Consider the following 25,349-nt stretch of genomic DNA (forward strand, 5'->3'; position numbering starts at 1 on the left):
AATGTTATTAAATACATTGTTTACCTTAAAACTTATTCCATATTGCTGTTTTCACTTTCATCGTCCTCATCAGAAGTAGCATTAATGTCAGTTCTGGAAGAAAAATCTAGGGATATCTCAAATGGTGGCTCTTTAAGAAGATGAATTACATCAGGCGAAAGAGATTTTTCAGGTTTTCTTGGCAGTTTTCGAAGTGATGTGATGATTGGATCAGAAGTCAACATTGGTCTTAAAAATGTCTTCATCTTCAACAACCCTTGAGGTTTTTCTTAAATGGCGTTCACGGTTAGAATTTAATATCCTTATTTCTGACCTCTTGAGCTTCTTCTGACGTCTTCGCAATGGGCGAAGTGCGATAGAAATTATAGAGGCCCCATGCACAAGAATCTCGTACAGGGAGAGCATGTAATATCAACGATATTTTTCTACAAAATGTTTTGCAGTAGTTAAAGCATATTCATTGAAGGTTGATTCATTTACGCTGATTTATGCTGTATCCACAATAAATAGTGATCAAAATGACACCAAAGCATTTTAACAGATCTTCATCAACATCAGTGACAGCAGAAGCAAGTGAAGTGGATTCTGATGTGTCTGTAGTATCGAGGTGATGAGGAACAATTCAGTACCTTCAGAGATGATTCATCTACTTGATAAAGTAGCTGAACTGGCACTACACACAAAGACATGACTTTTGCTGTAAGTTGTATCACTAAACCTTCGTTTATATGACAATTGCTCACTATTGCCATCGAATCCTCACTTTCACACCAACACAAAGCCATCTAAATTCATTGTAGGTCTAACTAATGATCATATTACAGTATCCTGTATACTGTTTTCGCTGTAAGAAAAATCCTAATGTAAACATAAGCACGTTGCTGTCATACCCGTGATTGGCTCCCAGTCGAAACACTCACATGACGCAGAAAAATATAGTTCGTATTTGGAAACCACAATATTGTATTATTTGAAAATAAAAAATTGAATTCTAGTTGTTAAATACGATGAAACATATAACTTCGCTCATATGTAAAACACTATGTAAAAGAAAAGCTACTTTTATATTTTGTTATGTACTATGAACGCGGATGAATACCAACAGTAATACCGAGGTAGTCTGTTCTTATCTGGCGTCACTTGAGCTCGTAGTTGTTTCAGGTAAGCACGTGGTACAGAAGTATGGCTTCTGTATCCTCGGTGTGTATGGTTATTAATTATAAGAGTAGAAACCCTCTCAAAAGCGGAGAAAAACAAATAGTCTTAAATGTATATAATACGTTAAGTGAGTTGAATCCAAGCTGTTGTGGACAGTCTCGTCATAAATCCTGCCGCCGATAGTTCTGACGACTCCGATTGGAAGGAATAACTCCTTTGTCTGGCAGCGATTAACCTTACACCTAAGTTTAAAATAATTTAATTACAGTAATTATAAAGTAAATGTTTCCTAAGCAAACGAATGCATAGTAGTGAGGTTAGGCCTACTTGACGAGTAACTGGAAATGTTTAACATGAAACAGAATGTACAACAGTGGGCGGGAACACGTACTGAGAATCTATGGCGCCAAACAGCGGCCAATGAAGCCTCACTTCAGTCACGTGCTATTGTTTGCATTAGGATTTTTCTTACAGCGAAAAGATTATAGTTTTAGACGTGACCTGTATGGTACAACAATTCCTGCAGCTTCACTTCTACAGATGTTAATTGAAAGTCATTGATGATTTTGCTAGGTAACAATGTTTTTAGCTGCTAGTACCCGATGAGAAGAGAAATATAAATCAGCATTTCTTTCCAGATTCATTTATATTATTTTCACTTAAACTTGCCTCGACAATTTATTATACAGCTTCTTCTGAATAAAGCCGCATTTCTTTGCGTGATTTAGTCAATCCACGCCTGATGGATTTTTCCAGCTCTCGTAGGGTTTGCTAAGACAACTTTATTTTAGAAGCTACCTCCTTCCTTTCTTCTAACTCCAAATATTGTTATTGTAGCAAAAGCTAACTCGGTCACACTTTTTTTTTCTTGATCTATTGCTTCTGTTTTTCAAAAATTACTTCTATCACTGCTTTCATCAAAAGTCAATTTATGGCGTCCTTGTTTAACTTCTTCTGAACCTGAAGATTCCTCTGGATTCTACAACTGAGAAACACTCAAACTCATTCAACCAACTTGCACATTTTAATGAAAATGCTACATGTTTTCTGTGGCACTTTTTAAGTTTATCAAATACGGTAATAATTTATTATACAAAAATCATTACTTGTGTCCTTATTTTCTTTTCATCTTCAGATGACGAGTGGTTTTTAAACACTTTAATATAATTAATTGATTAACTAGTGGACTTACTCGTGTTAATTATGTAAGATTTCTCCGGCTTACAGCTGTTTTAGTGCTTCACGCACCATCCTCAGAGCCTACTAGATCACGGCGTCATCTCGAACTTCTCTGCCTGTTATGTGGGTGTGTTTGATTGTTGAAAGGTGTTGAAGAGTGGAGTAAAATAGTGTGTGTGTACTGAAATTGATCTGTGTGTTGAGAATTAATTAATCAATTAATTATATTCAAGTGTTAAAAGTAGTCTACGCAAGATTCAAAATGGACTTTAATATATAACTAATTAAATGTGTTCGTTGTTCACTTCTATCTTTACCAGATTTTTGTCTAAGAATTTTGTACAGTTCTCTCCGAGATTTTCGACATTCCATTGAGAACTCGCAAAAGTTTAAAATAAAGGACATCATACTAATAACAATATGCACACTCGAAACTGCAACATATCTCGAATAACCAATACGAACTAATAAAAATCTGCAGAATTTATGCTGTGCGTTAGTACCAATGTGGGGGTGCTGATTAAGGAAGCGAGGTGCCTGCCTGCATGACTGCTCCATGCGTTTATGCAGGCTCTCACAACAAAACATCACGTACACTCACGACTGCAAAAGTTTTTCATTTTATCACATTCTACATATTATAAGCTTTCTTTGAAACATAAGCTTATTGCTACGGTTAGTTGCAAATTGTTTGTAGCTCAACGAGAATTTATTCCATCACATTATTTTTTGTGGATCATTTTTGACATTAAAATGCATTAGGAATAAAACTACGTGCGTTAAATGTTGGAAAAAAATATTGTTTTCATTAGCGTAAAAATTGAAATTTTAAAACATGTAAATTCAAGCTGTTCTTACTGCCTTATTTATTAAATTACAAATCTTTCAGTATCGAATTTAAATGGTACAATATGTTAATCAACTGCCATAAACAAAAATCGTCAGTAAAAAAGTTGGAAAAAAAAATGGATTTTGGTGGGATTTTCTGAGTTTCGGATCACTGTGCAGTCCATTTAGTAGTTTTATCGTGAAAATGACAGTAGTACCATACGAAACTTAGTCATGCACATTAACGAATTCTGGACACTGTGAAAATTCAATACTGCGACTTAAAAATAACGTAACAAATGCATCATTACATAAAATATTGAATTCAACTAATATAAAACATTTGTTTAAATTTATGTTTTCTGATTATATTCTGATCATTTGTTGTAATTTGGAATCCTGGCATTGCAGGTAACAAACTACCTACTTGTGTATGGGATACTGTCTTTGGCATCTATTATGTTATCCTTATCATCGAATGGTATTGGACAGTATGCAGGAGCAAGAGCCAGACGAGTTCTCCATGACCACATGTTGCACAATATCCTGCAGTGTCCAGTACGCTTTTTCGAATATACTCCTATTGGACGCATCATCAATAGATTTTCCACTGACATGAGTGTCATTGATAAGGTATGAGGGGATGTAGGAACCTGTTACTGTTTTCTTTAGATCTATTATTAGTGTAATACCGTATATGGTATGTGTGTTTTAATGAACGAATGAGTGATTTCTTTATATTGATTAGTCGAAGGCTTTCCAAACTGTAAGATGCTGTAGCCTATGAGATTGCTAAGTTTCCGAAAGGTGGTGAGATAGTACTGTCAAATTTGTCAGTAATAATAATGATAATAATAATAATAATCGTAATAATAATAATAATAATAATAAAAATAATCGTAATAATAATAAAATAATCGTAATAATAATAATAATAATAATCGTAATAATAATAAAAATAATCGTAATAATAATAATAATAATAATAATAATAATAATAATAATAATAATCGTAATAATAATAAAAATAATCATAATAATAATAATAATAATCATAATAGTAATAATAATAATAATAATAATAATCGTAATAATAATAATAATTTTTTGTATGTAATCACAAATATAACTGAGTTTTAAAACATGAAAATGCTCTCTAAATTTAATAAAGAATGTTCATAAAGTTCTATATTCGTGAATCAAATAGAAATTGTGTGAAATTCTATCATGGAAAGATTGAATGGTCATCTTCATTTAAGAATTAGAATTATTAAGGATAAGGTTTCTCATCAATATTTCTGTACACAGAAGCATATGCAAGGAGAGGGGGTTACCGGGTTTGAGAAACAAAGTGCTTTCATATAGATGTTCACATCTGTGGAGTAACGGTCAGTGCATCTGGCCGCGAAACCAGGAGGCCTGGGTTCGATTCCCGGTCGGGGCAAGGTACCTGGTTGAAGTTTTTTCCGGAGTTTTCCCTCAACCCAATATGAGCAAATGCTGGGAACTTTCGGTGCTGGACCCCGGACTCATTTCACCGGCATTATCACCTTCATCTCATTCAGACGCTAAATAACCTGAGATGTTGATAAAGCGTCGTAAAATAACCTACTTAAAAAAATCATAAAGGTGTTGTTTTTAACCCTTTGCATAGTGGTTGTTCAGAAGAACTACCTTTTCTTTCTTTCTAAATTTTATGGCACAGATATTCCACCAAGGAACATCTTGAGTATACATAGAGGTGCCATCTATGTCTTGAAGTCCACACCTGTGGAGTAACGGTTAGCGTGTCTAGCTGCGAAACCAGGTGGCCCGGGTTCGATTCCCAGTCGGGACAAGTTACCTGGTTGAGGTTTTTTCCGGGGTTTTCCCTCAATCCAATATGAGCAAATGCTGGGTAACTTTCGGTGCTGGATCCCAGACTCATTTCACTGGCATTATCACCTTCATCTCATTCAGACGCTAAACAACCTGAGTTGTTGATAAAGCGTCGTAAAATAACCAAATAAAATAAAAATCTGTGTTTTGAAATTGTGTGCAGAGTTAAAATGTTGAAAAAAAAAATTGATCGAAGCTCTGTTATGATCCATGAAATGAAAAACATAAAAAATTATTTTGTGCTGCAAAAGGATGAACAACGCCTGTTGTTGCAGCTGGACATGGAGTTGTTACATTTTGCCAACTAAAATAAGTCGCACCATGTGAGGAATGACAAGCAGCCGTCACCTTTTGTATTGACATCTGATTAGCCGGTATGTTTTAGTCATTGACTAGATTGCTGTTCGTTATCAGTGTCAAAGAAATAGCACGTCAACATGCAAGTTCCTTGCGTGCAATGCCCCCTAGCGATTACTTCCTCTATGGCATGCACCCTCTTGCCCCTGTGTAGTATGGGAACAAGCAGTCCAAAATAACTGACTTTGTTTTGTAAAATAATCGTATATTATCAAATGAAGATCTCATTGGAAGAACAAGCTAGGTCTACCGATAAGTAATTTCTGGATTGGAGTTTGAAATGTACCTACATCAGCCTAAGATTTTCTACAAAATAATCTTATATTCTTGGAGAATAGGTATGTGTCATAAATCTGTGTACTGTACTCTCAAAATTGGCTTAACTGTGAAGTTATATAAATTTCTCTTGTGAAAATATTACTAAATTGACTTAACTCATTCTTCCCAGACATTCTTTAAATATTATTTCAGATGTTATTATATGTCATTTCAGTTACAAGTTTTCTCACTTTTTTTCTTCAGACCACCGTAAAACATATAAATGAAATTTTACTGCATTATTATTTTAGTATTATCATTATTACATTGTTTTTATTACCTATAAAATGTATTTTATGTTTGTCGGAATAAAAGCAGAAACTCAAGATAACTCCCGCAGTAAATTACAGTGTACATGATTTATTTTTAGTGCATATTTCAGCAATTTTAAGTGCATATGTGGAGTGTCGTTTCAAATCGTATTAAATGCAGAAAAACAAATTTTACAGGAAACGTAAAATACGTTTCACGACTAAGATAATGGAAAAATTTTAAATATCTTAATGCCACCTTTTAGGCATTGTGAAATGACACCAAATGCAGTAAACACTTACACTGATTGTTTAATCTAATGCATGATATTGTCAATTGAAGTTTGCATTTAATACATTTTGCACCGACACAGTGGATTTAATATGTTTTGAAGCGATTTTGTGACATAATATGATTTGCATCTATAAACCACACTGAATTGTGCCCTGTCATTTGTCAGTTTTTTCTGAGGTTCTTACATCAGCATACTACGTAGGATGATACATCAATAGTTTTTATTGCTTTCTGCTGGAAAATAGTGATAAGGAATGGCAAGTTTCTTACCTGCAACCCTTTGAACGGAGCTGCCTAAAGAGACATACTTTGGGTCGTGCGGCCACCCGGGTCGATCTCTAACTCACACTGAATATAAATTTTAAATAATTATGGCATCTACAGAGTGAGCACAAAGTTCCGTTACCCCCTTAAATACCTCAAATATGCACACTATTGATGTAATTCTGGTCATAATTCAAACATACAAACAAAATAACCACTGTACACTAACTGTGTATACCAAAGTATCTAAAGAGTCAGTATGTTCCCCATTATTCTCATGACACTCAATAATATGGAGTAATGGGTCTTTGTGCCCACCCTGTATACTTTATTCTTTAATCCTTATATATCAGTATTTTATTAAGCTCTATTACAAAATTATGAAATATGGTGTGAACACTTGTATTAATTACCGCAATATCTAATAAGCTTTAATAACAAAATTACGAAATGTGTGAACACTTGTATTACAATATTACATATTTTTTTAAGCTTTATAATAAAAAAATATGTTGTAAAAATTTGTATTAAAATACAGTATTACAGTATTTAAGTAAGTAAGCTTTGTAACAAATTTATTAAATGTGGCATGAACACTGGAAAATGTATAAATCATTGCTTTAGATTGCACACACAATTTCAATAACATTTTAAATTCTACCTATAAGTGATTCTTCATGCAAACAATCACATTCTTCATTCTCATTGTTTTAACTTCCACTAATCTGATTTGTATTAATAACAAAATTATACAATTTCACTTAATCAACCTCTTTCCAATTGTCTCTGAATCTACTATTGAGTAGCTTTCGCAAATCAGATTTTTTGGCATCACTGATTGATCTCAAGGTGGTGACTTTCGGAGGTACTTTGACATGATCCATGAACATACCACGTTTCATGAGACTAGCACATGATTTAGATGGATCGTCACATCGGTATGTAGGTTCCATTTTGAAAGTGACATTCACTTTCCCATTTTTCTCGCATTTCTTTAGCATTATTCTTTTCATTTCTTTCATGCCACTGAGGTTATGAAATTCATTAGCCAAGGGCTTGAAATCTCTGACATGCCAATCTGTGCCTAAATATTTTACTGTCCCCACTGTTTCATATATCGCCTTATACTCCTCAGGAGTAAGAATTTCATTCTTCTTACGCAAAACCTTTTGTACTAGCCCAAAGGCTCTGTCAGCTGGTAGAAAAGAATGGCCTCTTACCAGAAAAACTAACAGATTTTCAGAAACCTGAGGACGTGTTTTTCTTGGAGCCAAAGACCAAGAGCATTTACAACATGCATGCTATTTTGTCCACCACATTCATTGGCGAGCAGCCTAATACATTTGATGAACTGTCGAAATTAAATTCACTGATAAATGTAGTGACACAAGATGCCACTTCAATAGCGCCCGCCCAGCCTGTGCTTCATTTCATGTAAAGAAATTTGGCTTCTGTAAAGCTTTATCACTTACACAGAGAGTATAGAAAGCTAATTGTCTTGAATAGTATGCTTCACCTATGTTGAGTTTCGGGAGTGGTTGCAATTGCTTTAAGTCGAAACAAAATGACTGTGTCTCATTAGGTTCTGTTTTCATAATTTTATGGAACATATTGGCACGAAGCTTATGTGCGCCTAAATCGACTAAGAGCCTAGTCTTTTTCAGTGTATCATCGCAGTTTCTTATTGGGAACAGCATGTGTGCGCAATAACTGCATTCATCATTGGCCGGTGTACAAAATCCTATAGCCTATTGAATTCTGTCCGAGATATACGTACTTGAAAAAAAAAAAAAAAAAAAAAAAAAAAAAAAACCAATCTTTTTACTCTTAAGTCGGGTAATTAACACTTTAATTGTACATTTTGAAGAGCTTTGTAATATTTAAGTCGGAAGCCAAATAAAGTCTCTGACTTTTACTTCTATTGTAATGTGATTCCCTTGCTCTATCTTATATAGGTTATTTTACGACGCTCTATCAACATCTGAGGTTATTTAGCGTCTAAATGAAGTAAAGGTGATAATCCCGGTGAAATGAGTCCGGGGTCCAGCACCGATAGTTGTCCAGCATTTGCTCATACAGGGTTGAGGGAAAACCCCGGAAAAAACCTCAACCAAGTAACTTGCCCCGAACAGGAATCAAACCCAGGCCACCTGGTTTCGCGGCCAGACGTGCTCACCATTACTCCACAGATGTTGACCACTTGCTCTTAATTTAGAGATAAATTACACTACTTCCCTCTTCTTAACTACATATAGTGTTCTCTTTTGGGCACCACCTCTCCTCTCTCTGATTCCCTTACTGCTCTTAATAGATTTTGCTATTGTACATACCTTGATAATCACAATGTTGTAAAACAGCGAGAAACTCAATAATGGCGGGAAGATGCAGCACGCTGGCCAACGCTGTCCATTTAAGATTTTAACTAATGGAAGTTGTACATAATACGATTTGATCCAACATATAATTTTCATCATAGAAAAAAGGCGGGAAACAATACGAATTGCTCCAATATGAGATCAGGGTCTTAAAGAATACCGTCTCAGCTATGCGAAATTGCTTCAAATTAAATTTCGACCGAGGATGTATTTAATACAATTTGAAACGACACTCCACATATTTAATTTAATACATCTTCCTCAACTTGGTGAGGTTGCCAAAGACAAAGAATGTTAAACAGTAACATTTAAAGTGTGACATTAAAAATGTCTTACAAGAATTTTGTTTACAATAATCTGAAATTTACAATAGATAATGTTTTACAGTAGTGAAAATTTGCAGTAAAATAAAAAAAAAACAGATAAAAAATAAATTAGACTGAGAAAATTCAACTGTAATTTGAACTGAAGTACAAGTGTCGGCGTAAAACCTGCAGAGAACCCTTCAAAGCTATCATAGAAATTTTCTTAATTGTTGTTGGGACTCCAAATTTATGACAGAATGAGACAAATTGTCTTTTAATGGTCCTTCTAGTACCCACTATTAATCCGATGGCTTTTATATCCCGAGTTTATATGATGTTTTGTGATAAGGGATAGTTGGTTCATAAATTGCATACTACTTTCTGAATTTTCATTGCATGAACTTCCGCAGTCCAATTAACACACATTAGTTGTATGTTGTTATGATTACGGTAATTTTAAGTCTTTATTGCAGTCCTTGTATAATGAATTGTTCACACAGAAAATTGCAACTTCCATCCAGAGGCTTCTGCAGTTCTTGCTGCTGTGTTTCTCAGCTATACTGATAAATGCTGTTGTAACACCATGGTTTCTCATTGCTGCTGTCCCTATCTGTATAGTCTATTTTGTGACACAACGTTTCTACAGATGTTCATCCAGGTAAATATTCATAAAATTATATAATTAACTTTAGATCTCTAAAAGAAATTGAAATTATTACTAGTGATAAATTTTAATCTAGATTCCTTTTTGTATTCTCTCAACTCTAAATTTTGAGTGAAATTAATTTAATATTGATGGAATGCTAAGTTTAAGCATCTGAAATAAGTAATTAAATGTTAAGTAAAAAATGTTCCTTCGTCCAAAAGGCGTCACTTCTGGAGCGAACAAAAGAAATTATAATAAAATAACATCTGAACATCTCAGTTTTTATAGGTTGATATGTAAATTAAAATGTTCCTTTCATTGAATATTAAAATGTCTGTGATAGGGAACTACAGAGGTTAGACAGCATTGCCAGATCTCCTATATTCTCACACTTCTCCGAGACTTTGGGTGGCCTCACCACTATCCGTGCCTTTGGCCACCAGAGACGCTTCAGGAATCTCCTGTTCAGCAAGACAGATGCTCATACTAACGCTTTTCTCATCATGAACACGAGCAACAGATGGCTTGGTATTGCTCTGGTTTGTAGCCTACTAGTTCTTTACAATATAATAAATTTATCTGCTTTATTTTTCAAAATATGTCACTAAACAGTACATGAAATAATTTTGAAAAAATTAGAAAGCATGCAGCCTCTTATTTCAAATCAAACTGTGGAGTATAAACTTAAGAGACATTAGAAGAGATCAAATGTACTCCGTTTTACATATATTTTATTTCGTAATATTCCTGTTTTTACCAATTGCATTATTTTTTTTTCTTTTAGATGTCTGTGGTAATAAGACTTCTATCTTTTTCACATAGTCTTCTTGTTTTTTTTTTTTCTTTCTTTTGACTGTGCTCTGGGAAACCCAGTGAATTCTGCAGGTCTAACAAATGACGACTCATCATTTTTCTCATTTGACAAAGAGCTTGTGAAGGTGCTCACCACTCCATTTGGAGAATCTATCACAGAAATAAATGCTGTGGACTATAGGTGGGATAGGACTATTTCCTTGGGGGGGGGGGGGCACAGTAGGATGACGAAATAAGCTAATTCGCAAAATATACGTATTCTTATCATGATATCACGAGCATACAAATGTGCCAACACACATAAAAAAGACAAATAGGCCTACATACATATACTCATACCTACACGATATAAAAAATCATTAATTATGCTCTGTGAAACCTATACCTTGCTTAACTCAGTACAGCAAAGTGCCAATTATATCAAATAAATATTGTTCATTTTTGTTAACAAGATCCTTGTGTGACCTAGAGAGCTGTGTCATCACTGATTCTTTAGGACGCTTCATATTTGCCCACTTCGCCATTTTTTATCACTTGTATGATAGATAGATAGGTAGGTAGGTAGGTAGGTAGGTAGGTAGGTAGGTAGGTAGGTAGGTAGGTAGGTAGGTAGGTAGGTAGGTAGGTAGATTTATTCGTTCCATAATATTCTTACATTTCCTTTATAGCATAGAATAAAGAACATGTCCAATTCTTACGTTTAACAATAAAATGCAATACATATAAAATGCAAATATGAAATATGTACAGAATTAATACCTTAATAACAATAATATTTTATACAATGTAATATGTTTACCATTTAATAGTATTATAATATTTACACAGTACTGTGAAATGTCAAGAATTCATCTAGAGAATAGAAAGTGTGAGATATTAAGTAATTTTTTAGTTTTACCTTAAATAATGCAGGGTTTTGGCTATGATTCTTAATGTCTTCAGGAAGACTATTGAACATTTTTATCGCCATGTAACGTACTCCCCTTTGAAAGCGTGATAAATTTGATGACGGCATATGAAAATCATTCCTTCTGCGGGTATTTATACTATGTATAGCTGAGTTAGTTGGAAAATTTTCTTTATTACATAAGAGGAAATTTATTGTAGAGTATGTGTATTGATTTGTTAAGGTTAGAATCTCTAATTTTTTAAAAAATAATCTACATGATTCTCTAGCCTTTGCTCCAACTATTATTCTAATGGCTCTTTTTTGTAATAAGAATATATTTTTACTATCTGCAGAATTTCCCCAAAATATTATTCCGTAGGACATAATGGACTGAAAATAGGCAAAATATATTGTCTTTAAGATACTGCTGTTTAGAAATTGTTGTAACGACCTAATTGCGAAGCATGCTGAGCTAAGTTTGGGGGTTATTTCTTTGATATGATTTTTCCAATTTATTGTATTATTAATATGCAAACCAAGAAATTTGGTTGTTGATGTTTCTAGTATAGGTATATTGTTGATAGCTGTGTCCAATGTTTCAGAGATTAAATCTGAAGTGGCTTTAAATTGAATTATGTTAGTTTTATTAATGTTTAATGCTAGTTTATTGGTTGTAAACCAGTAATAAATTTTAAGGAGAATTATTTCTGTTTTATATTTGAATGTGGCAAAGTTCTTGTCTGTAATTATGACTAGCTGTAGGTTCAATCTCAATGTCATCATTCGCAATTAGGATTACCAGATGCCCCACATTGCAAGAGATGTTCTGCCTTTACGACCTTATATTATAGACTGTTAAAGGATATTTTAATTTTATTTTCCTCTTTTTTTGTGCGAATATTGTGCTGTTGAAATGTCATAGCAAATAATCATTTTTTATTAATAACAGTGTCTATAAAAACAAGGCAATGAAGCAAATAAATTTAACCACTAGCTTCTTCAGTGTCAAAGTAATAACTGCTATATGTATTTCCAGTCAAAAAATCTTAGAAACAGAAACATCATTCTAATGCTATTAATTCTTTTACTTTCTCATTGATCTAAATCTAATAACTAACCATCTTTGTGTGGCAGGATTATTTAGGTGGTGTTATAGTGTTTATATCGGTGGTGGCAGCCTTGGTGACATCACGACTCAATCCAGATGTCACAGCGTCACTTGTAGGTTTGGCAGTGAATTACACGCTCCTGGTGCCAATCTATCTCAACTGGGTGGTGAAGTTTCTGGCAGACATGGAAATGTACATGGGTGCAGTGGAAAGGGTTCAGCAATATTCTAGCACGCCTTCAGAAGATTATCGTCTACAAGGTGCTTGAGTAAGCTTTTCATAAGTGAAATTAAAGACAAACATATCAAGATTTCAATTTATTTTCATATTTTCGAATTAAGTTCTTGTAGATCTGTGTATAGGTAATTGGGCGCGGAATACTAGAGGTTCGTTCAACTCTTAAACTTCTGTGCTGCAAACTTCGCGAAAAAATTATACAAATGAATGCCAGGCATTTTCTCTATCTGTTTTGCTTACAGTTGGTGAAAATGTGAAAAAATACTACAGTACCGGTATTTAATCGGATGAGGCAGGATTCGAACCCACGCCTGAGTGTAGCCTCAGAGAATGAGGCCCGCTCACTAATCATGCCAGTGATCACTAGGATCATTAATGTCAAAATTGTAAATAATTAATTACCTAATTGATATAAATGTGATAGGGCCCGGATGTTTAGATTTTATATTATTGTATTGTATGACATTCCATAGTTATCTCGAAGCTCCATTTCACTTGTGTAATATAATATAAATTTAAAACTGCAGGAAAATCACAGATCAAACAAGATGTTATGATGTTTACTATTATAAAATATATAATGATTTCCATTGCAATGCTTTGTAATATAATCCCTACATACCCTTTTTCCAGATGTATTTCAGATATCATTGGATCACAAAGTACCAGGTATTTCAATAGAGTAATTTTATAAAGTCTGAAGTTTTTTTCTCTCTCAGATGAGGTGTTATTGTTAAAAAGGTATTTGGAAGTGCCAGGTAGACAAATTTTGAACATCAGTTTGTTAAGAAATCAGTGCCTGTATTAAAATTGTTATTTCTTCGGAAAACTTAATATGTGTCTTTCTCATGTTAAATTTTACATTACCTCGTTAATATGTTTCAGCCTCTTATCGGCCATCTTCAGAACTGGTTGTTGCTGGTCTTGGCGCCTTTTGTTTGTTTTTCCTGTGGGGGTGTCTTTGTGTAATGTAATGTGGAGTCAAAGAGTGTGTGTGTGTTGTAAAATTTAACGCGAGAAAAACACATAATACATGTTCCGAAGTGATATAGTGTTAAAAGTTGTGTAATCAAGAGGTTATTTCGTTACATAATTATCTGAAATGCGAATGTTGATTTCTGAAATACAATTGACTGAATTGAAATACAACTGACGCTTTCTGAAATACAATTAACTGAATTGAAATATAATTGACGCTTTTTGAAATACAGTTGACTTAACTCATATACAAATGATGTCTTCTGAAATACATCTGACTTATCTGATATACTCGTACAAATTATGCTTTCAGAAATACATTTGATTTATCTGATATATAAATGATGCATTCTGAAATACATCTGGAAAAAGTTCAAAACAATGAGCAATAATAAAATTAGTTTTTTTTTAAGCGAAAGAAAACTGAAGAACAGTTGATTAGTTCAGGTTCCAGTTAATGTTTCATTCAATCATTGGTTAGCAGATAAGAGTTACAAATCAGTGTAAGTAAAGTTTAACTTTTTATGTGTTAGATTACCGGTACTAGTTTAGGATTATTTAGTTCAGTTGTTACTTTATAGTTTATAACACTGTTTAATGTTACTTTCTTTTAGTGGCGAATGGTTTATGATGACGATAGTGAATCATACTTGACATCTGAAACAGTTAAGACCACATGCTTAGACACGTTGAGTGGGGAAATATGTAGCTGCTTAGCTCTCGGACCATTTCATGAACATAATTTTTGTTTAATGAATTTTGTCCTATATATATATACCATAATTTGTTTACTTATAACAATTAGAGCATTGCATTGTATTGCATTAATATTGTCCTCAGTATGATAATGCTTTGAGGATTATAGTACGTTGATAATATAGCAGTGGTTTCTATGTGCATTAAACAATTTAAAATATTTTTTAAGGTAGACCCAGCAAAGAATTTTGTAATTTTTGTAATAAGTATATTGATTACTACTATATAGGAATAATCTAATTTTTCTCAGAAGGTATGACTATCCTTGTAAGAGGTACGATGTAATACAAATTGGAGACATGACGAGACTTATTATAAAACGGTTATTATTCACAGGAATAACAGTTTCTAAAGCCTGGCCTCAGACTGGAGACATAGTGTTTGACGGTGTGTCTTTACGTTATGACGAGAGTAGAGAACCAGTGGTTTCTAACCTTAGTCTACATATACCTGCTGGACAGAAGGTAAGGAGGAATATTATTAAATCAAATCAATTGAAATTAATGATACAATTTTAATAAGAATAAGATTCGAATTCGGCTCATTTTATATAACAATTTAACGAATAACTGAGCAGTTGGCTTAGACCATAACGTATGAGACTCGTATTCAGAAGGTCATTTGTTCAAAACCCATGGCCTGCCAATCTGACTGGGGTTTTTCTTGGTTTCCCTCAGTCACAAAGACAAATGCCGGATTGGAAATTTACATACCATGATTCATCAGCACTTCTATCACTAATATCATAAACATTAATCAAAATCTAAAAAAAAATCAGTTACATGAACACAACCCATCTATAACACACGACAATAGAAACAGGAACTCAACAGTAGTAACAACAGTCTACTCATACATCGAAAGATCCTACACGTGATATGACCACAGATGTTAAAGCGTGTTTAAATAAACTTAACAAAAAAAATTAACGAATACTTCAATATGGTTTAATGACATGGATGTCATAAGTCCAGACTATAAGAATCTATATCATCAGATCGAGTGAGTGCAGAGTAGCCTACGCATTCATTGGCTTTATACTCATGGTGATTTTGGTGTCTTTCTTGGCTAGCATATTTATTACCCTCGACTCCATTGGAACACTATAGTTTTCTGGAGAGATTTTAGATATTTCAAAATTTGATTGATACTTTGTAGTCATTACGATTGCTGTTGTCTGTTTGAAGAAACACTTGAGAATCTGCCAGAAGTAGAGTTGTTTTTTTTTTTTTTTTTTGTAAAGTATTGTGTTGGTAGAGTAAATGTTGCAAAGTTAGATAAATTGCTTCGATTTCTTCGTCGAAATTCATTTTTTGCCTATTGAGAGAAGAGGTGACAGTAAACCCTACTTCTGCTGCAATTTCGTCATTTTCTTTATCCATAAGTAAATACTCCCAGCTAAACCGTTGTTGTTGTTGTTGTTCCTGCTGCTGTTGCTGTTGTTGAGCATACTAAGGGCGAAGTTTTTGAGCTTTTGTAAGGTTATCTGGAAGATTAGGGTTACTTGGAACTGTAGTATACTGGTAATCAATTTCATTGGTTATTTTCAGATCTACCAGGCTTACTAACTTACTTACTTACTAGCTTTTAAGGAACCCGGAGGTTCATTGCCGCCCTCACATAAGCCCACCATTGGTCCCTATCCTGAGCAAGACCAATCCAGTCTCTATCATCATATCCCACCTCCCTCAAAGCCATTTTAATATTATCCTCCCATCTACGTCTCGGCCTCCCCAAAGCTCTTTTTCCCTCTGGCCTCCCAACTAACAATCTATATGCATTTCTGGATTCGCCCATACGTGCTACATGCCCTGCCCATCTCAAACGTCTGGATTTAATGTTCCTATTATTATGCCAGGTGAAGAATACAATGCGTGCAGTTTTGTGTTGTGTAACTTTCTCCATTCTCCTGTAACTTCATCCCTCTTAGCCCCAAATATTTTCCTAAGCACATTATTCTCAAACACCCTTAACCTATGTTTCTCTCTCAAAGTGAGAGTCCAAGTTTCACAACCATAAAGAACAACTGGTAATATAACTGTTTTATAAATTCTAACTGTCAGTTTTTTGACAGCAGACTGGATGATAAAAGCTTCTCAGCCGAATAATAACAGGCATTTCCCATATTTATTCTGTGTTTAATTTCCACCCGAGTATAATTTATATTTGTTACTGTTGCTCCCAGATATTTGAATTTTTCCACCTCTTTAAAGGATAACTTTCCAATTTTTTTTATTTCCATTTCGTACAATAATCTGGTCACGAGACATAATCATATACTTTGTCTTTTTGGGATTTACTTCCAAACCTATCTCTTTACTTGCTTCATGTAAAATTCCCGTGTTTTCCCTAATCGTTTGTGGATTTTCTCCTACCAGGCTTATTTTTTTAAATATTGATTGGGGTTTTGTGATTCTTTAAAGGTATGTGTTGATTTGCTAGGTGGAACATAACAAAAACAGCTAATTATATCATAGTTATTTTTTAATAACTAAGTTAGGGCACTGAATTCTTAGTGTGTCAATATTTTTTCTTGTGAGAGACCAATTAATATATTGCATAAAACCATCAAATATTATTTGTAAGTCCTGTTATGTTTGCCTAAATTAGAACCTGTAATATATAAATACCTATAAAATAAAAATAATCTAAATAATTGATTAAATGGCGATCTTACTCATGTTAATTATTTAAGCATGTGTGGCTTACAGCTGTTTCGGTGTTACTTGACACCATCCTCAGAGCCTACTAGATCTCGGCGCTATCTCAACTTCGCTGCCTGTTGTGTGGGTGCGTTCATGTGATGAAGAGTTGTGTCAAATAGTGTGTGTGTTCTGAAATTGATCTGTGTGTTGAGAATTTGATTAGGGTGTGTTTTAGTGTGTCTGTATATTTCATATTGTTCTACAAATTCGATACAAAGAGCACATTAAAGCAATAACCAGAGGACACAATACATCTACATATGCCGAACACATAACTAATGCTAACCACACATACAATAACATAAATGCAGACATGGAAATCCGAAATCCTACACATACAACCCAAAAACCAGAAACTCAGCACACTAGAACGAAATATACAGACACACTAAAACACACCCTAATCAAATTCTCAACACACAGATCAATTTCAGAACACACACACTATTTGACACAACTCTTCATCACATGAACACACCCACACAACAGGCAGCGAAGTTGGGATAGTGCCAAGATCTATTCCCCATTTCAGTTTGGTTGATAGGATTTCCCCTCTACTCACACTCTTTACCATCCGTGAAGGGGAAGATGCTACTGTCTATCTTACTAACATTCGACTAATTGACTTTGAACATAGTGAAGATTCTTATTATTGAAAATGTTTACCGGTAATCTATATTTCGAGACTCTATACTAAGCGTTTATATTTCATTTTATTGTTGTTTATATCAACTGGCACATTAAAAAGCTACTGACAGCAGAAGATAAATGTTTTCTTCACTGCTAGTTGCTACTCTACAGCATAAACGACGGAACAATCTGCATTGTGTCACTCCCCCTGACTTCATAATACAAACTAACATCCCTTTATTTAATTAATTATTAGTTGAAAATTTTGTAAAAACGACACTAAAATATACTCAAACATGTAACTGTCAAACATCTGTGTCACTGTATTTTATATCCATTTATGTACTTTATTTAATATTTTATTTTCTTGTGTGTACAGCTTGGGGGGTGCAGGTGTAAGAGGTAAGAGCTACCAGTCTGTTACACTGACGGACTCAGGGCAAGTAGAAGGGGAAAGAAATGCCTTCGCATCCTCTCAACTTGTATGAAATGTCGTTTAGTAGGCTCTGAGGATAGTGTCAAATAACACCGAAACAGCTGTAAGTCACACATGCTTACATAATTAACACGAGTAAGATCGCCATTTAATCAATTATTTATATGCAAGTGTTAAAAGTAGTGTACGAAAGATTCAACATGGAAAAACAATCTTTTTTTTATCTTATAGCTGTAATAACTGTACCAGTATTTAAACTTCAGAAATTAAACAGTTTGTTCTGTCGTTGCTGCAAAACCGTTTCATTACACTGGCACACCTAAGAGCAAAACTCAAGAGTGTCTGTGCTCATCCAACAGGTTGGAATATGCGGGAGGACTGGCAGTGGCAAGTCGTCCCTTGTGATGTCACTGTTCCACATGGTGGATGTGTTTGAAGGAAAGATTCTCATTGACGGAATTGATACAAAACTGGTGCCACTGCAGATACTCAGATCCCGTTTATCTGTCATTCCACAAGATGTGATAATGTTCAGTGGAACCATCAGGTACATTATAATTTCGAATTTACTTCTTTGGTTCTTTCAGAATTCTATTAGTACATTATGTAACGAGCCTATAATGGTAGTAATTAAGACGCGAGTATGTTTATGAAATGAGTGCAAGCGAGTTTCATAATTTTCATACGAGCGTCTTAATTAACATTATAGGCAAGTTTCATACGACTTTTTATGCTCGACCATATTTCTAACTTCAAATTATTAATAAGTATTCATGTTATTCTTATCTGACTGGGGAGCGGAACTGACCTTGTGCAATATCTCGTAAATTGTGAGATGTGCGTAGACGCGAAAGTATTGATTTTTTCGAGAAACGAATGTCATTGACCTTGATATAATCTAGAGAGTAAAATAAACATTAATCTTGATATAACCTTGAAATTGATTTAGACATTGAAAAACGAGATGACAAATTGAATTTATTTGAATATTATTTACAATTAACGCTAATTATTATAGTAACAGAACATAACCTTCTGCGACAGTACTGGATTTCCAGCCTCCGTGACGTTTCGCTAGATATCTTTCGATTGCATATCCAAGAATAATCGATACTTGCGCTTTCATATTGCTACAGTGGTGTTTTCTGATTGGTGGAACACCTGAACTTTAATGAATAGGTATACTTTAATGAGGTCCATTAAAGGGCTGCTACCAGGTGTATAATTACTACATTTCGGCATGGTCGAGCATAAAAATCTTTTTAATTCAACATTTAAAAAATTACTGAAACAAAATATATTTTGATTAGTGCTAAATAATTTGTATGAATTTAATAGAATTTCGCGTTACAGTAGAATGGTTAGTTGATTGTATTTGCTTTCATTTTCCTAGCTCATGTATAGGCCTACTTCAGTTAATGACAGGCATCTCATTCACTTTTATTTTTCTAGTTCACGTGTAGTTCAGTCAATGACTGACAAGTGCACACTGGTTTAAAATCCATGATTATCTATGATTTATTTTCCATTCTTTACACAAGAAGCATCGGTTTAAAAATAAATGGAATTGTTGCAAACCAGTTTATTATTTTAATCCAAATTGAGTCAATTTATACTAAATGGATTTAATTTGTATTGCTACTGAATGTGAAAATAAATTAGTACATTATACAACAAGCCTATAATGGTAGTAATTAAGACGCGAGTATGTTTGTCATAATTTTCATACGAGCGTTTTAATTACCATTATAGGCAAGTTTCATACGACTTTTTATGCTCGACCATATTTCTGACTTGAAATTATTCATAAGTATTCATGTTATGGTTATCTAAGTAAAGAGTGGAACTGACCTTCTAAATTGTGAGATGTGCGCAGACGCGAAAGTATTGATTTTTTCCGAAGGACAAATGTCATTGACCTTGATATAATCTAGAGAATAACATGAACATTATTATTGATATAACCTGGAAATTGATTTAGAATTGAAAAACGAGATGACAAATTGAATTTATTTGAATATTATTTACAATTAACGCTAATTATTATAGTAACAGAACATAACCTTCTGCGACAGTATTGCATTTCCAGCCTCCGTGATGTTTCGCTAATTGTCTTTCGATTGCATATCCGAGAATAATCGATACTTGCAGTTTTATAATGGTACAATGGTGATTTCTCATTGGCTGAACAAATGAATTATAATGAATAGGTGTACTTTAATGAGGTGCATTAAAGGGCTACTACCAGGTGTATAATTACTACATTTCGGCATGGTCGAGCATAAAATATGTTTTTAACATTATTTTTTTCTGAACTCCGTTTAAGCCTTGAATTCCTGGTGCACTGGGCAGTAATCATCTCCTCGTCTGCTCCAATAAATTTTGCACAGAGTCCCACCACCTTTTTTCTCTAGAAAAAAAAGACAATGATGAAATATATTCCTCTACCTACTTGCTTTTCACTGTTTTACTTATTTTATTATTTTAATATTGCTTTGGTATTATTTTACATAAGAAACAAACTATGTGAAAGTTTTCATCTTTTATTTTCAATCTTCTAGAGAGAATTTGGATCCTGAATCCCTGTACACAGACGCTGAACTTTGGAAAAGTCTAGAATTGGCCCAACTAAAAGATGTGGTGAGCTCTCTTCATGGCTGCTTAGGTATGTAAACTATAGTTTTCAGTTCGTATATTTTTAATTCCATGATTTAATTTAATGCTTTCCAGCAATTTATTATATGTTGTTGTTGTTGGGGATGTTGCTAATTAAATTACAGTACCGGTATTTAGAAATCTCGCAATTGTGCCTAGTAGGTTGAAGATCGCAGTCCAAGTTTTCACATTTTTTTCGTTTTCGGGAAGTTTGTTCTAATAGTAGCAGATTGGGACTTTTAATTTTTTCCTTATTTCCCTCAGGCATACTGTGCAATAGAAGTCATAATTATTACTAGATAGTCCATGTCATATTTCTGTAATTACTGCACTTAATGCAACGTTGTTGTATATAATATGAATACCGGTACCGTAATAAAATTAACAAAACACGACCTAATGCAAAATATATGAAATCCCAAGAAGCTACCGTACATAGGAGACTTTGTTTTACATGTGACGGATATATTAGGCATGGTCCTGTAGCATAGGTTACAGAACACAAAACACTCTACAAAAGCATCTCAACATACAAACAAATAGTATAGTATAGTATAGTATAGTATAGTATAGTATAGTATAGTATAGTATAGTATAGTATAGTATAGTATTGTATAGTATAGTATTTATTAGCTGTCGTTATAGCAAAAGCTAATGACATTGTCAAATTACACGTGTGAAATTATTATGCAAAAATGAAAATTATTCTATTACAACACTAAACATAAAACAAAATGATCACAAATACTCTTTAGAGTTTACAATTGAGAGTCAAGATTATCAAAATTAGGCTAATATCTAGATGAAAATTGTAACATACGGTACTGATCACAAATATTATTTGATTTTCTCCATTTATACGAGTATACAATAAAACAAGAATTAACTTAACGATTTATGAGAATTTCCTAATATATTACAAAATAATAATACAATTCAGAGAAAGAAATCTAAAAAATATCTACAGTTTGATTTTCTGATTCAAAATATTCTTGCACAGAATAGAATTGGTTTCTAAGAAGCCACGTTTTCACTTTGACTTTGAATATGTCAAGTGACACTTCCTGTGCTTCCTGTGGTAACATGTTGAACATTCTACAGCCCAACATGTTAGGACTACTTTTAACTTTGGATAGTCTGCAAAATGGTATGTCCAGTTTTTCTTTATTACGAGTATTATACTCATGTTTATCCATCAAGTACAGTACAACCTAACAGATGTATACAAACTCACATGTAATAGTCTACATCGGACAGACAGGCAGATCATTTCAAACACGTTACAAAGAACACATCACAGCCATAATCAAATCACACAACACTTCCACATATGGAGAACACATCACAAATTCTAATCACACCTACAGAGACATAGACACAGATATGGAAATTCTACATATCCAACCGAAAAACCTGAAACTAGAACAATACGATATATACAGATACACAAAAACACATCCATAACAAATCCTTAACACATAACTGAATTTCAGAACACAAACACTATTTGACTCCACACTACACAACACAAACACATCCCCAGCAAACAAAATTAAGGCACCGGAAGACTCGAGGACCTCACCAGTTCTCATGGCTCTCAAGCTGAAACGAGTCATAGCTCAATATTAACATGTGAAAGTAATCACCATATATTATATTCCTAAATAAAGAGTAGTAGAATGATAACTGTCTTAACACTGTCTTTGTTCGCTAAAAAATGCATTTTCACTTGCTGGGATTTGGATTTTGTTGTTTGTTGTTGTTTAGTCAACTGTCCGAAGACAGGTCTGAAACTCACAAGTGATACCAAGAAGGCACCACTTATGAGGCAACTAGGCCAGGAGATAATGTGTAGGGTGGCCAGTTCCTTTCCCCCTCCATTGCATACATCACCGACTAGCTGCATATTACACTAGTCAGACTTCAGATGCATACAAACAATTGTTCTTCCTCTGACACATATCTTCAAATTTGGATTTTAATCTCTGGTTAGGAAATCAAAGTTCTAGCTGTCTATCTTCCCAGGAAAATTTAGTTGCTCCACGTAATTCTTCCTTATAACACATATTCCGAATTTAAATAGTACATTGTGCAATGAGCCTATAATGGTAGTAATTAAGACGCGAGTATGTTTATGAAACTAGCGCAAGCGAGTTTCATAATTTTCATACTCGCGTCTTAATTACCATTATAGTCGAGTTTCATACGACTTTTTATGCTCGACCATACTTCTAACTTGAAATTATTCATAAGTATTCATGTTATTCTTATCTGACTGAGGAGCGGAACTGACCTTGTGCAATACCTCGTAAATTGTGAGATGTGCGCAGACGCGAAAGTATTGATTTTTTCCGAGAAACAAATGTCGACATTGACCTTGATATAATCTAGAGAGTAAAATAAACATTAATCTTGATATAACCTTCAAATTGAATTAGACATTGAAAAACGAGATGACAAATTGAATTTATTTGAATATCATTTACAATTAACGCTAATTATTATAGTAACAGAACTAGTTGTCTTTCGATTGCATATCCGAGAATAATCGATACTTGCGCTTTCATATTGCTACAATGGTATTTTCTGATTGGTGGAACACCTGAACTTTAATGAATAGGTGTACTTTAATGAGGTCCATTAAAGGGCTGCTACCAGGTGTATAATTACTACATTTCGACATGGTCGAGCATAAATATTATTAGCTGCTAGCTGTAAACACAGTTAAAAATGTAAACATTATTATCGTGGTTCATAAATTGGCATTTCATTGCAGACTTGCTTCTTGGGTTCTAATGATAGCTAATAGTACCGGTAATAGAAATGTGAATATTGGAAAAGTCGTGAGATTTCTTATGCCACAATATGATCCAATTAACAATGGTTGTTATTGTTACTAATGTTTCAGATGCAGAAGTTAGAGAAGGTGGAGGTAACTTGAGTGCTGGAGAACGTCAGCTGTTCTGTCTTGCACGTGCCATTCTTCATGATGCAGCCTGCCTTGTGATGGACGAAGCTACCAGCTCCGTGGACCCTGCCACAGAAAAAGCATTGCTAACAGCTGCAACTCGAGCATTTGCTGGAAAAACTGTTATCACTATCGCAGTGAGTACACAATGATTATCAGGGCCGGTTCTGGGTTATTAGACATCTGAATGCTAGATATTATAATTGAGGGGCTTAGAACAAAAAGCAGGTAAGTGACATTATTTAAAAAAATGAGGTAAGTGCGTGTATGTGATAGCCCAGAAGAATGTTTCTTTGGGATAAAATCAGGTAAGTGATCACACTGTGCAGTGCTGCTATATGAGCATTATTTCACCAAACTAGTGTATAATATTTCATTGCATGTAGAACTTTAACTGTAATTTCCTCAAAACTAGGTTTCCGTCACTTACCTGCTTTTTGTTCTAAGCCCCTCAATTGACCACCCTAAACAATGCACATCACGAGTACATTCACAGCTTAACACCACCCATGAAAGCCTATTAGTATGTTTTTTTGTGACAGAACCATGTAATTGACATAATTTTGTTTGTACTTATAGAACAAAAAGAGAAAAAAGATATACATCGTGATTATACAACTTTTAACACTGTCGGAATATGTATGATAAGTAGGGCTAGGATTTTGATGACCTATAAATCATACAAAAATGGCCTAAAAACAATGCATTTATGACCTAAAAATGTTTCAAAAATGCCCTTAAAAATGCCCTAAAAATTGATCTTACATTCTAAAGTTGGCTTAGTAGAAAAGTACTACTTAATATTTAGACTAGTAATTAAATTAAATTCTAGTACCAACATTTAAGTTTACTTAATTTTACATAATTTTTCCTAAGTGGTACACTTTAATTAATTATTTTACCTGATGTAGTTTCAATGTAGCCCATCACAAGGCTACTCTTATACGGAATTAGCAAGTATAGGGGAGTCTATATTGAAGGGATGGTTGGACTGATCCATTACACGGGGTGTATTACGTTAAAAGGGCAATATCTGTGTAGAAAAACGATTACAATATTATACAAAATAACGGGGTATTAGCCACCGGCGTAGCTCGGTCGGTTAAGGTGCTTGTCTGCCGATCCGGAGTTGCACTCGAGCGCGGGTTCGATTCCCGCTGGGGCTGATTGTCTGGTTGGGGTTTTCCGAGGTTTTTCCCAACCGTAAGGCAAATGTCAGTTAATCTATGGCGAATCCTCGGCCTCATCTCGCCAAATATCATATCACTATCACCAACACCATCGACGCTAAATAACCTCGTAGTTGATACAGCGTTGTT

The 25,349-nt window shown here is 34.1% G+C and overlaps 1 protein-coding gene across 5 annotated transcripts in view; it reads left to right on the forward strand.

Moving 5' to 3' along the window:
• The window catches only part of Sur (Sulfonylurea receptor), a 177,600-nt gene that overhangs the window by 146,653 nt on the left and 5,598 nt on the right, over positions 1-25,349 (forward strand). For 4 of the 5 annotated variants that reach the window (XM_069834961.1, XM_069834953.1, XM_069834968.1 and 1 more), the window contains exons 20-27: positions 3,577-3,798; positions 9,709-9,866; positions 10,198-10,393; positions 12,691-12,925; positions 14,973-15,100; positions 18,767-18,954; positions 20,969-21,072; positions 23,971-24,167. In XM_069834961.1, coding sequence (XP_069691062.1) covers positions 3,577-3,798; positions 9,709-9,866; positions 10,198-10,393; positions 12,691-12,925; positions 14,973-15,100; positions 18,767-18,954; positions 20,969-21,072; positions 23,971-24,167 — 1,428 coding nt within the window. Of the gene's footprint in view, positions 1-3,576; positions 3,799-9,708; positions 9,867-10,197; positions 10,394-12,690; positions 12,934-14,972; positions 15,103-18,766; positions 18,955-20,968; positions 21,073-23,970; positions 24,168-25,349 lie in introns of those variants that run through there. The other variant, XM_069834986.1, reaches the window with a different exon arrangement.

Source organism: Periplaneta americana, chromosome 1 (assembly GCF_040183065.1).
Source record: "Periplaneta americana isolate PAMFEO1 chromosome 1, P.americana_PAMFEO1_priV1, whole genome shotgun sequence".
NCBI lineage: Eukaryota > Metazoa > Arthropoda > Insecta > Blattodea > Blattidae > Periplaneta > Periplaneta americana.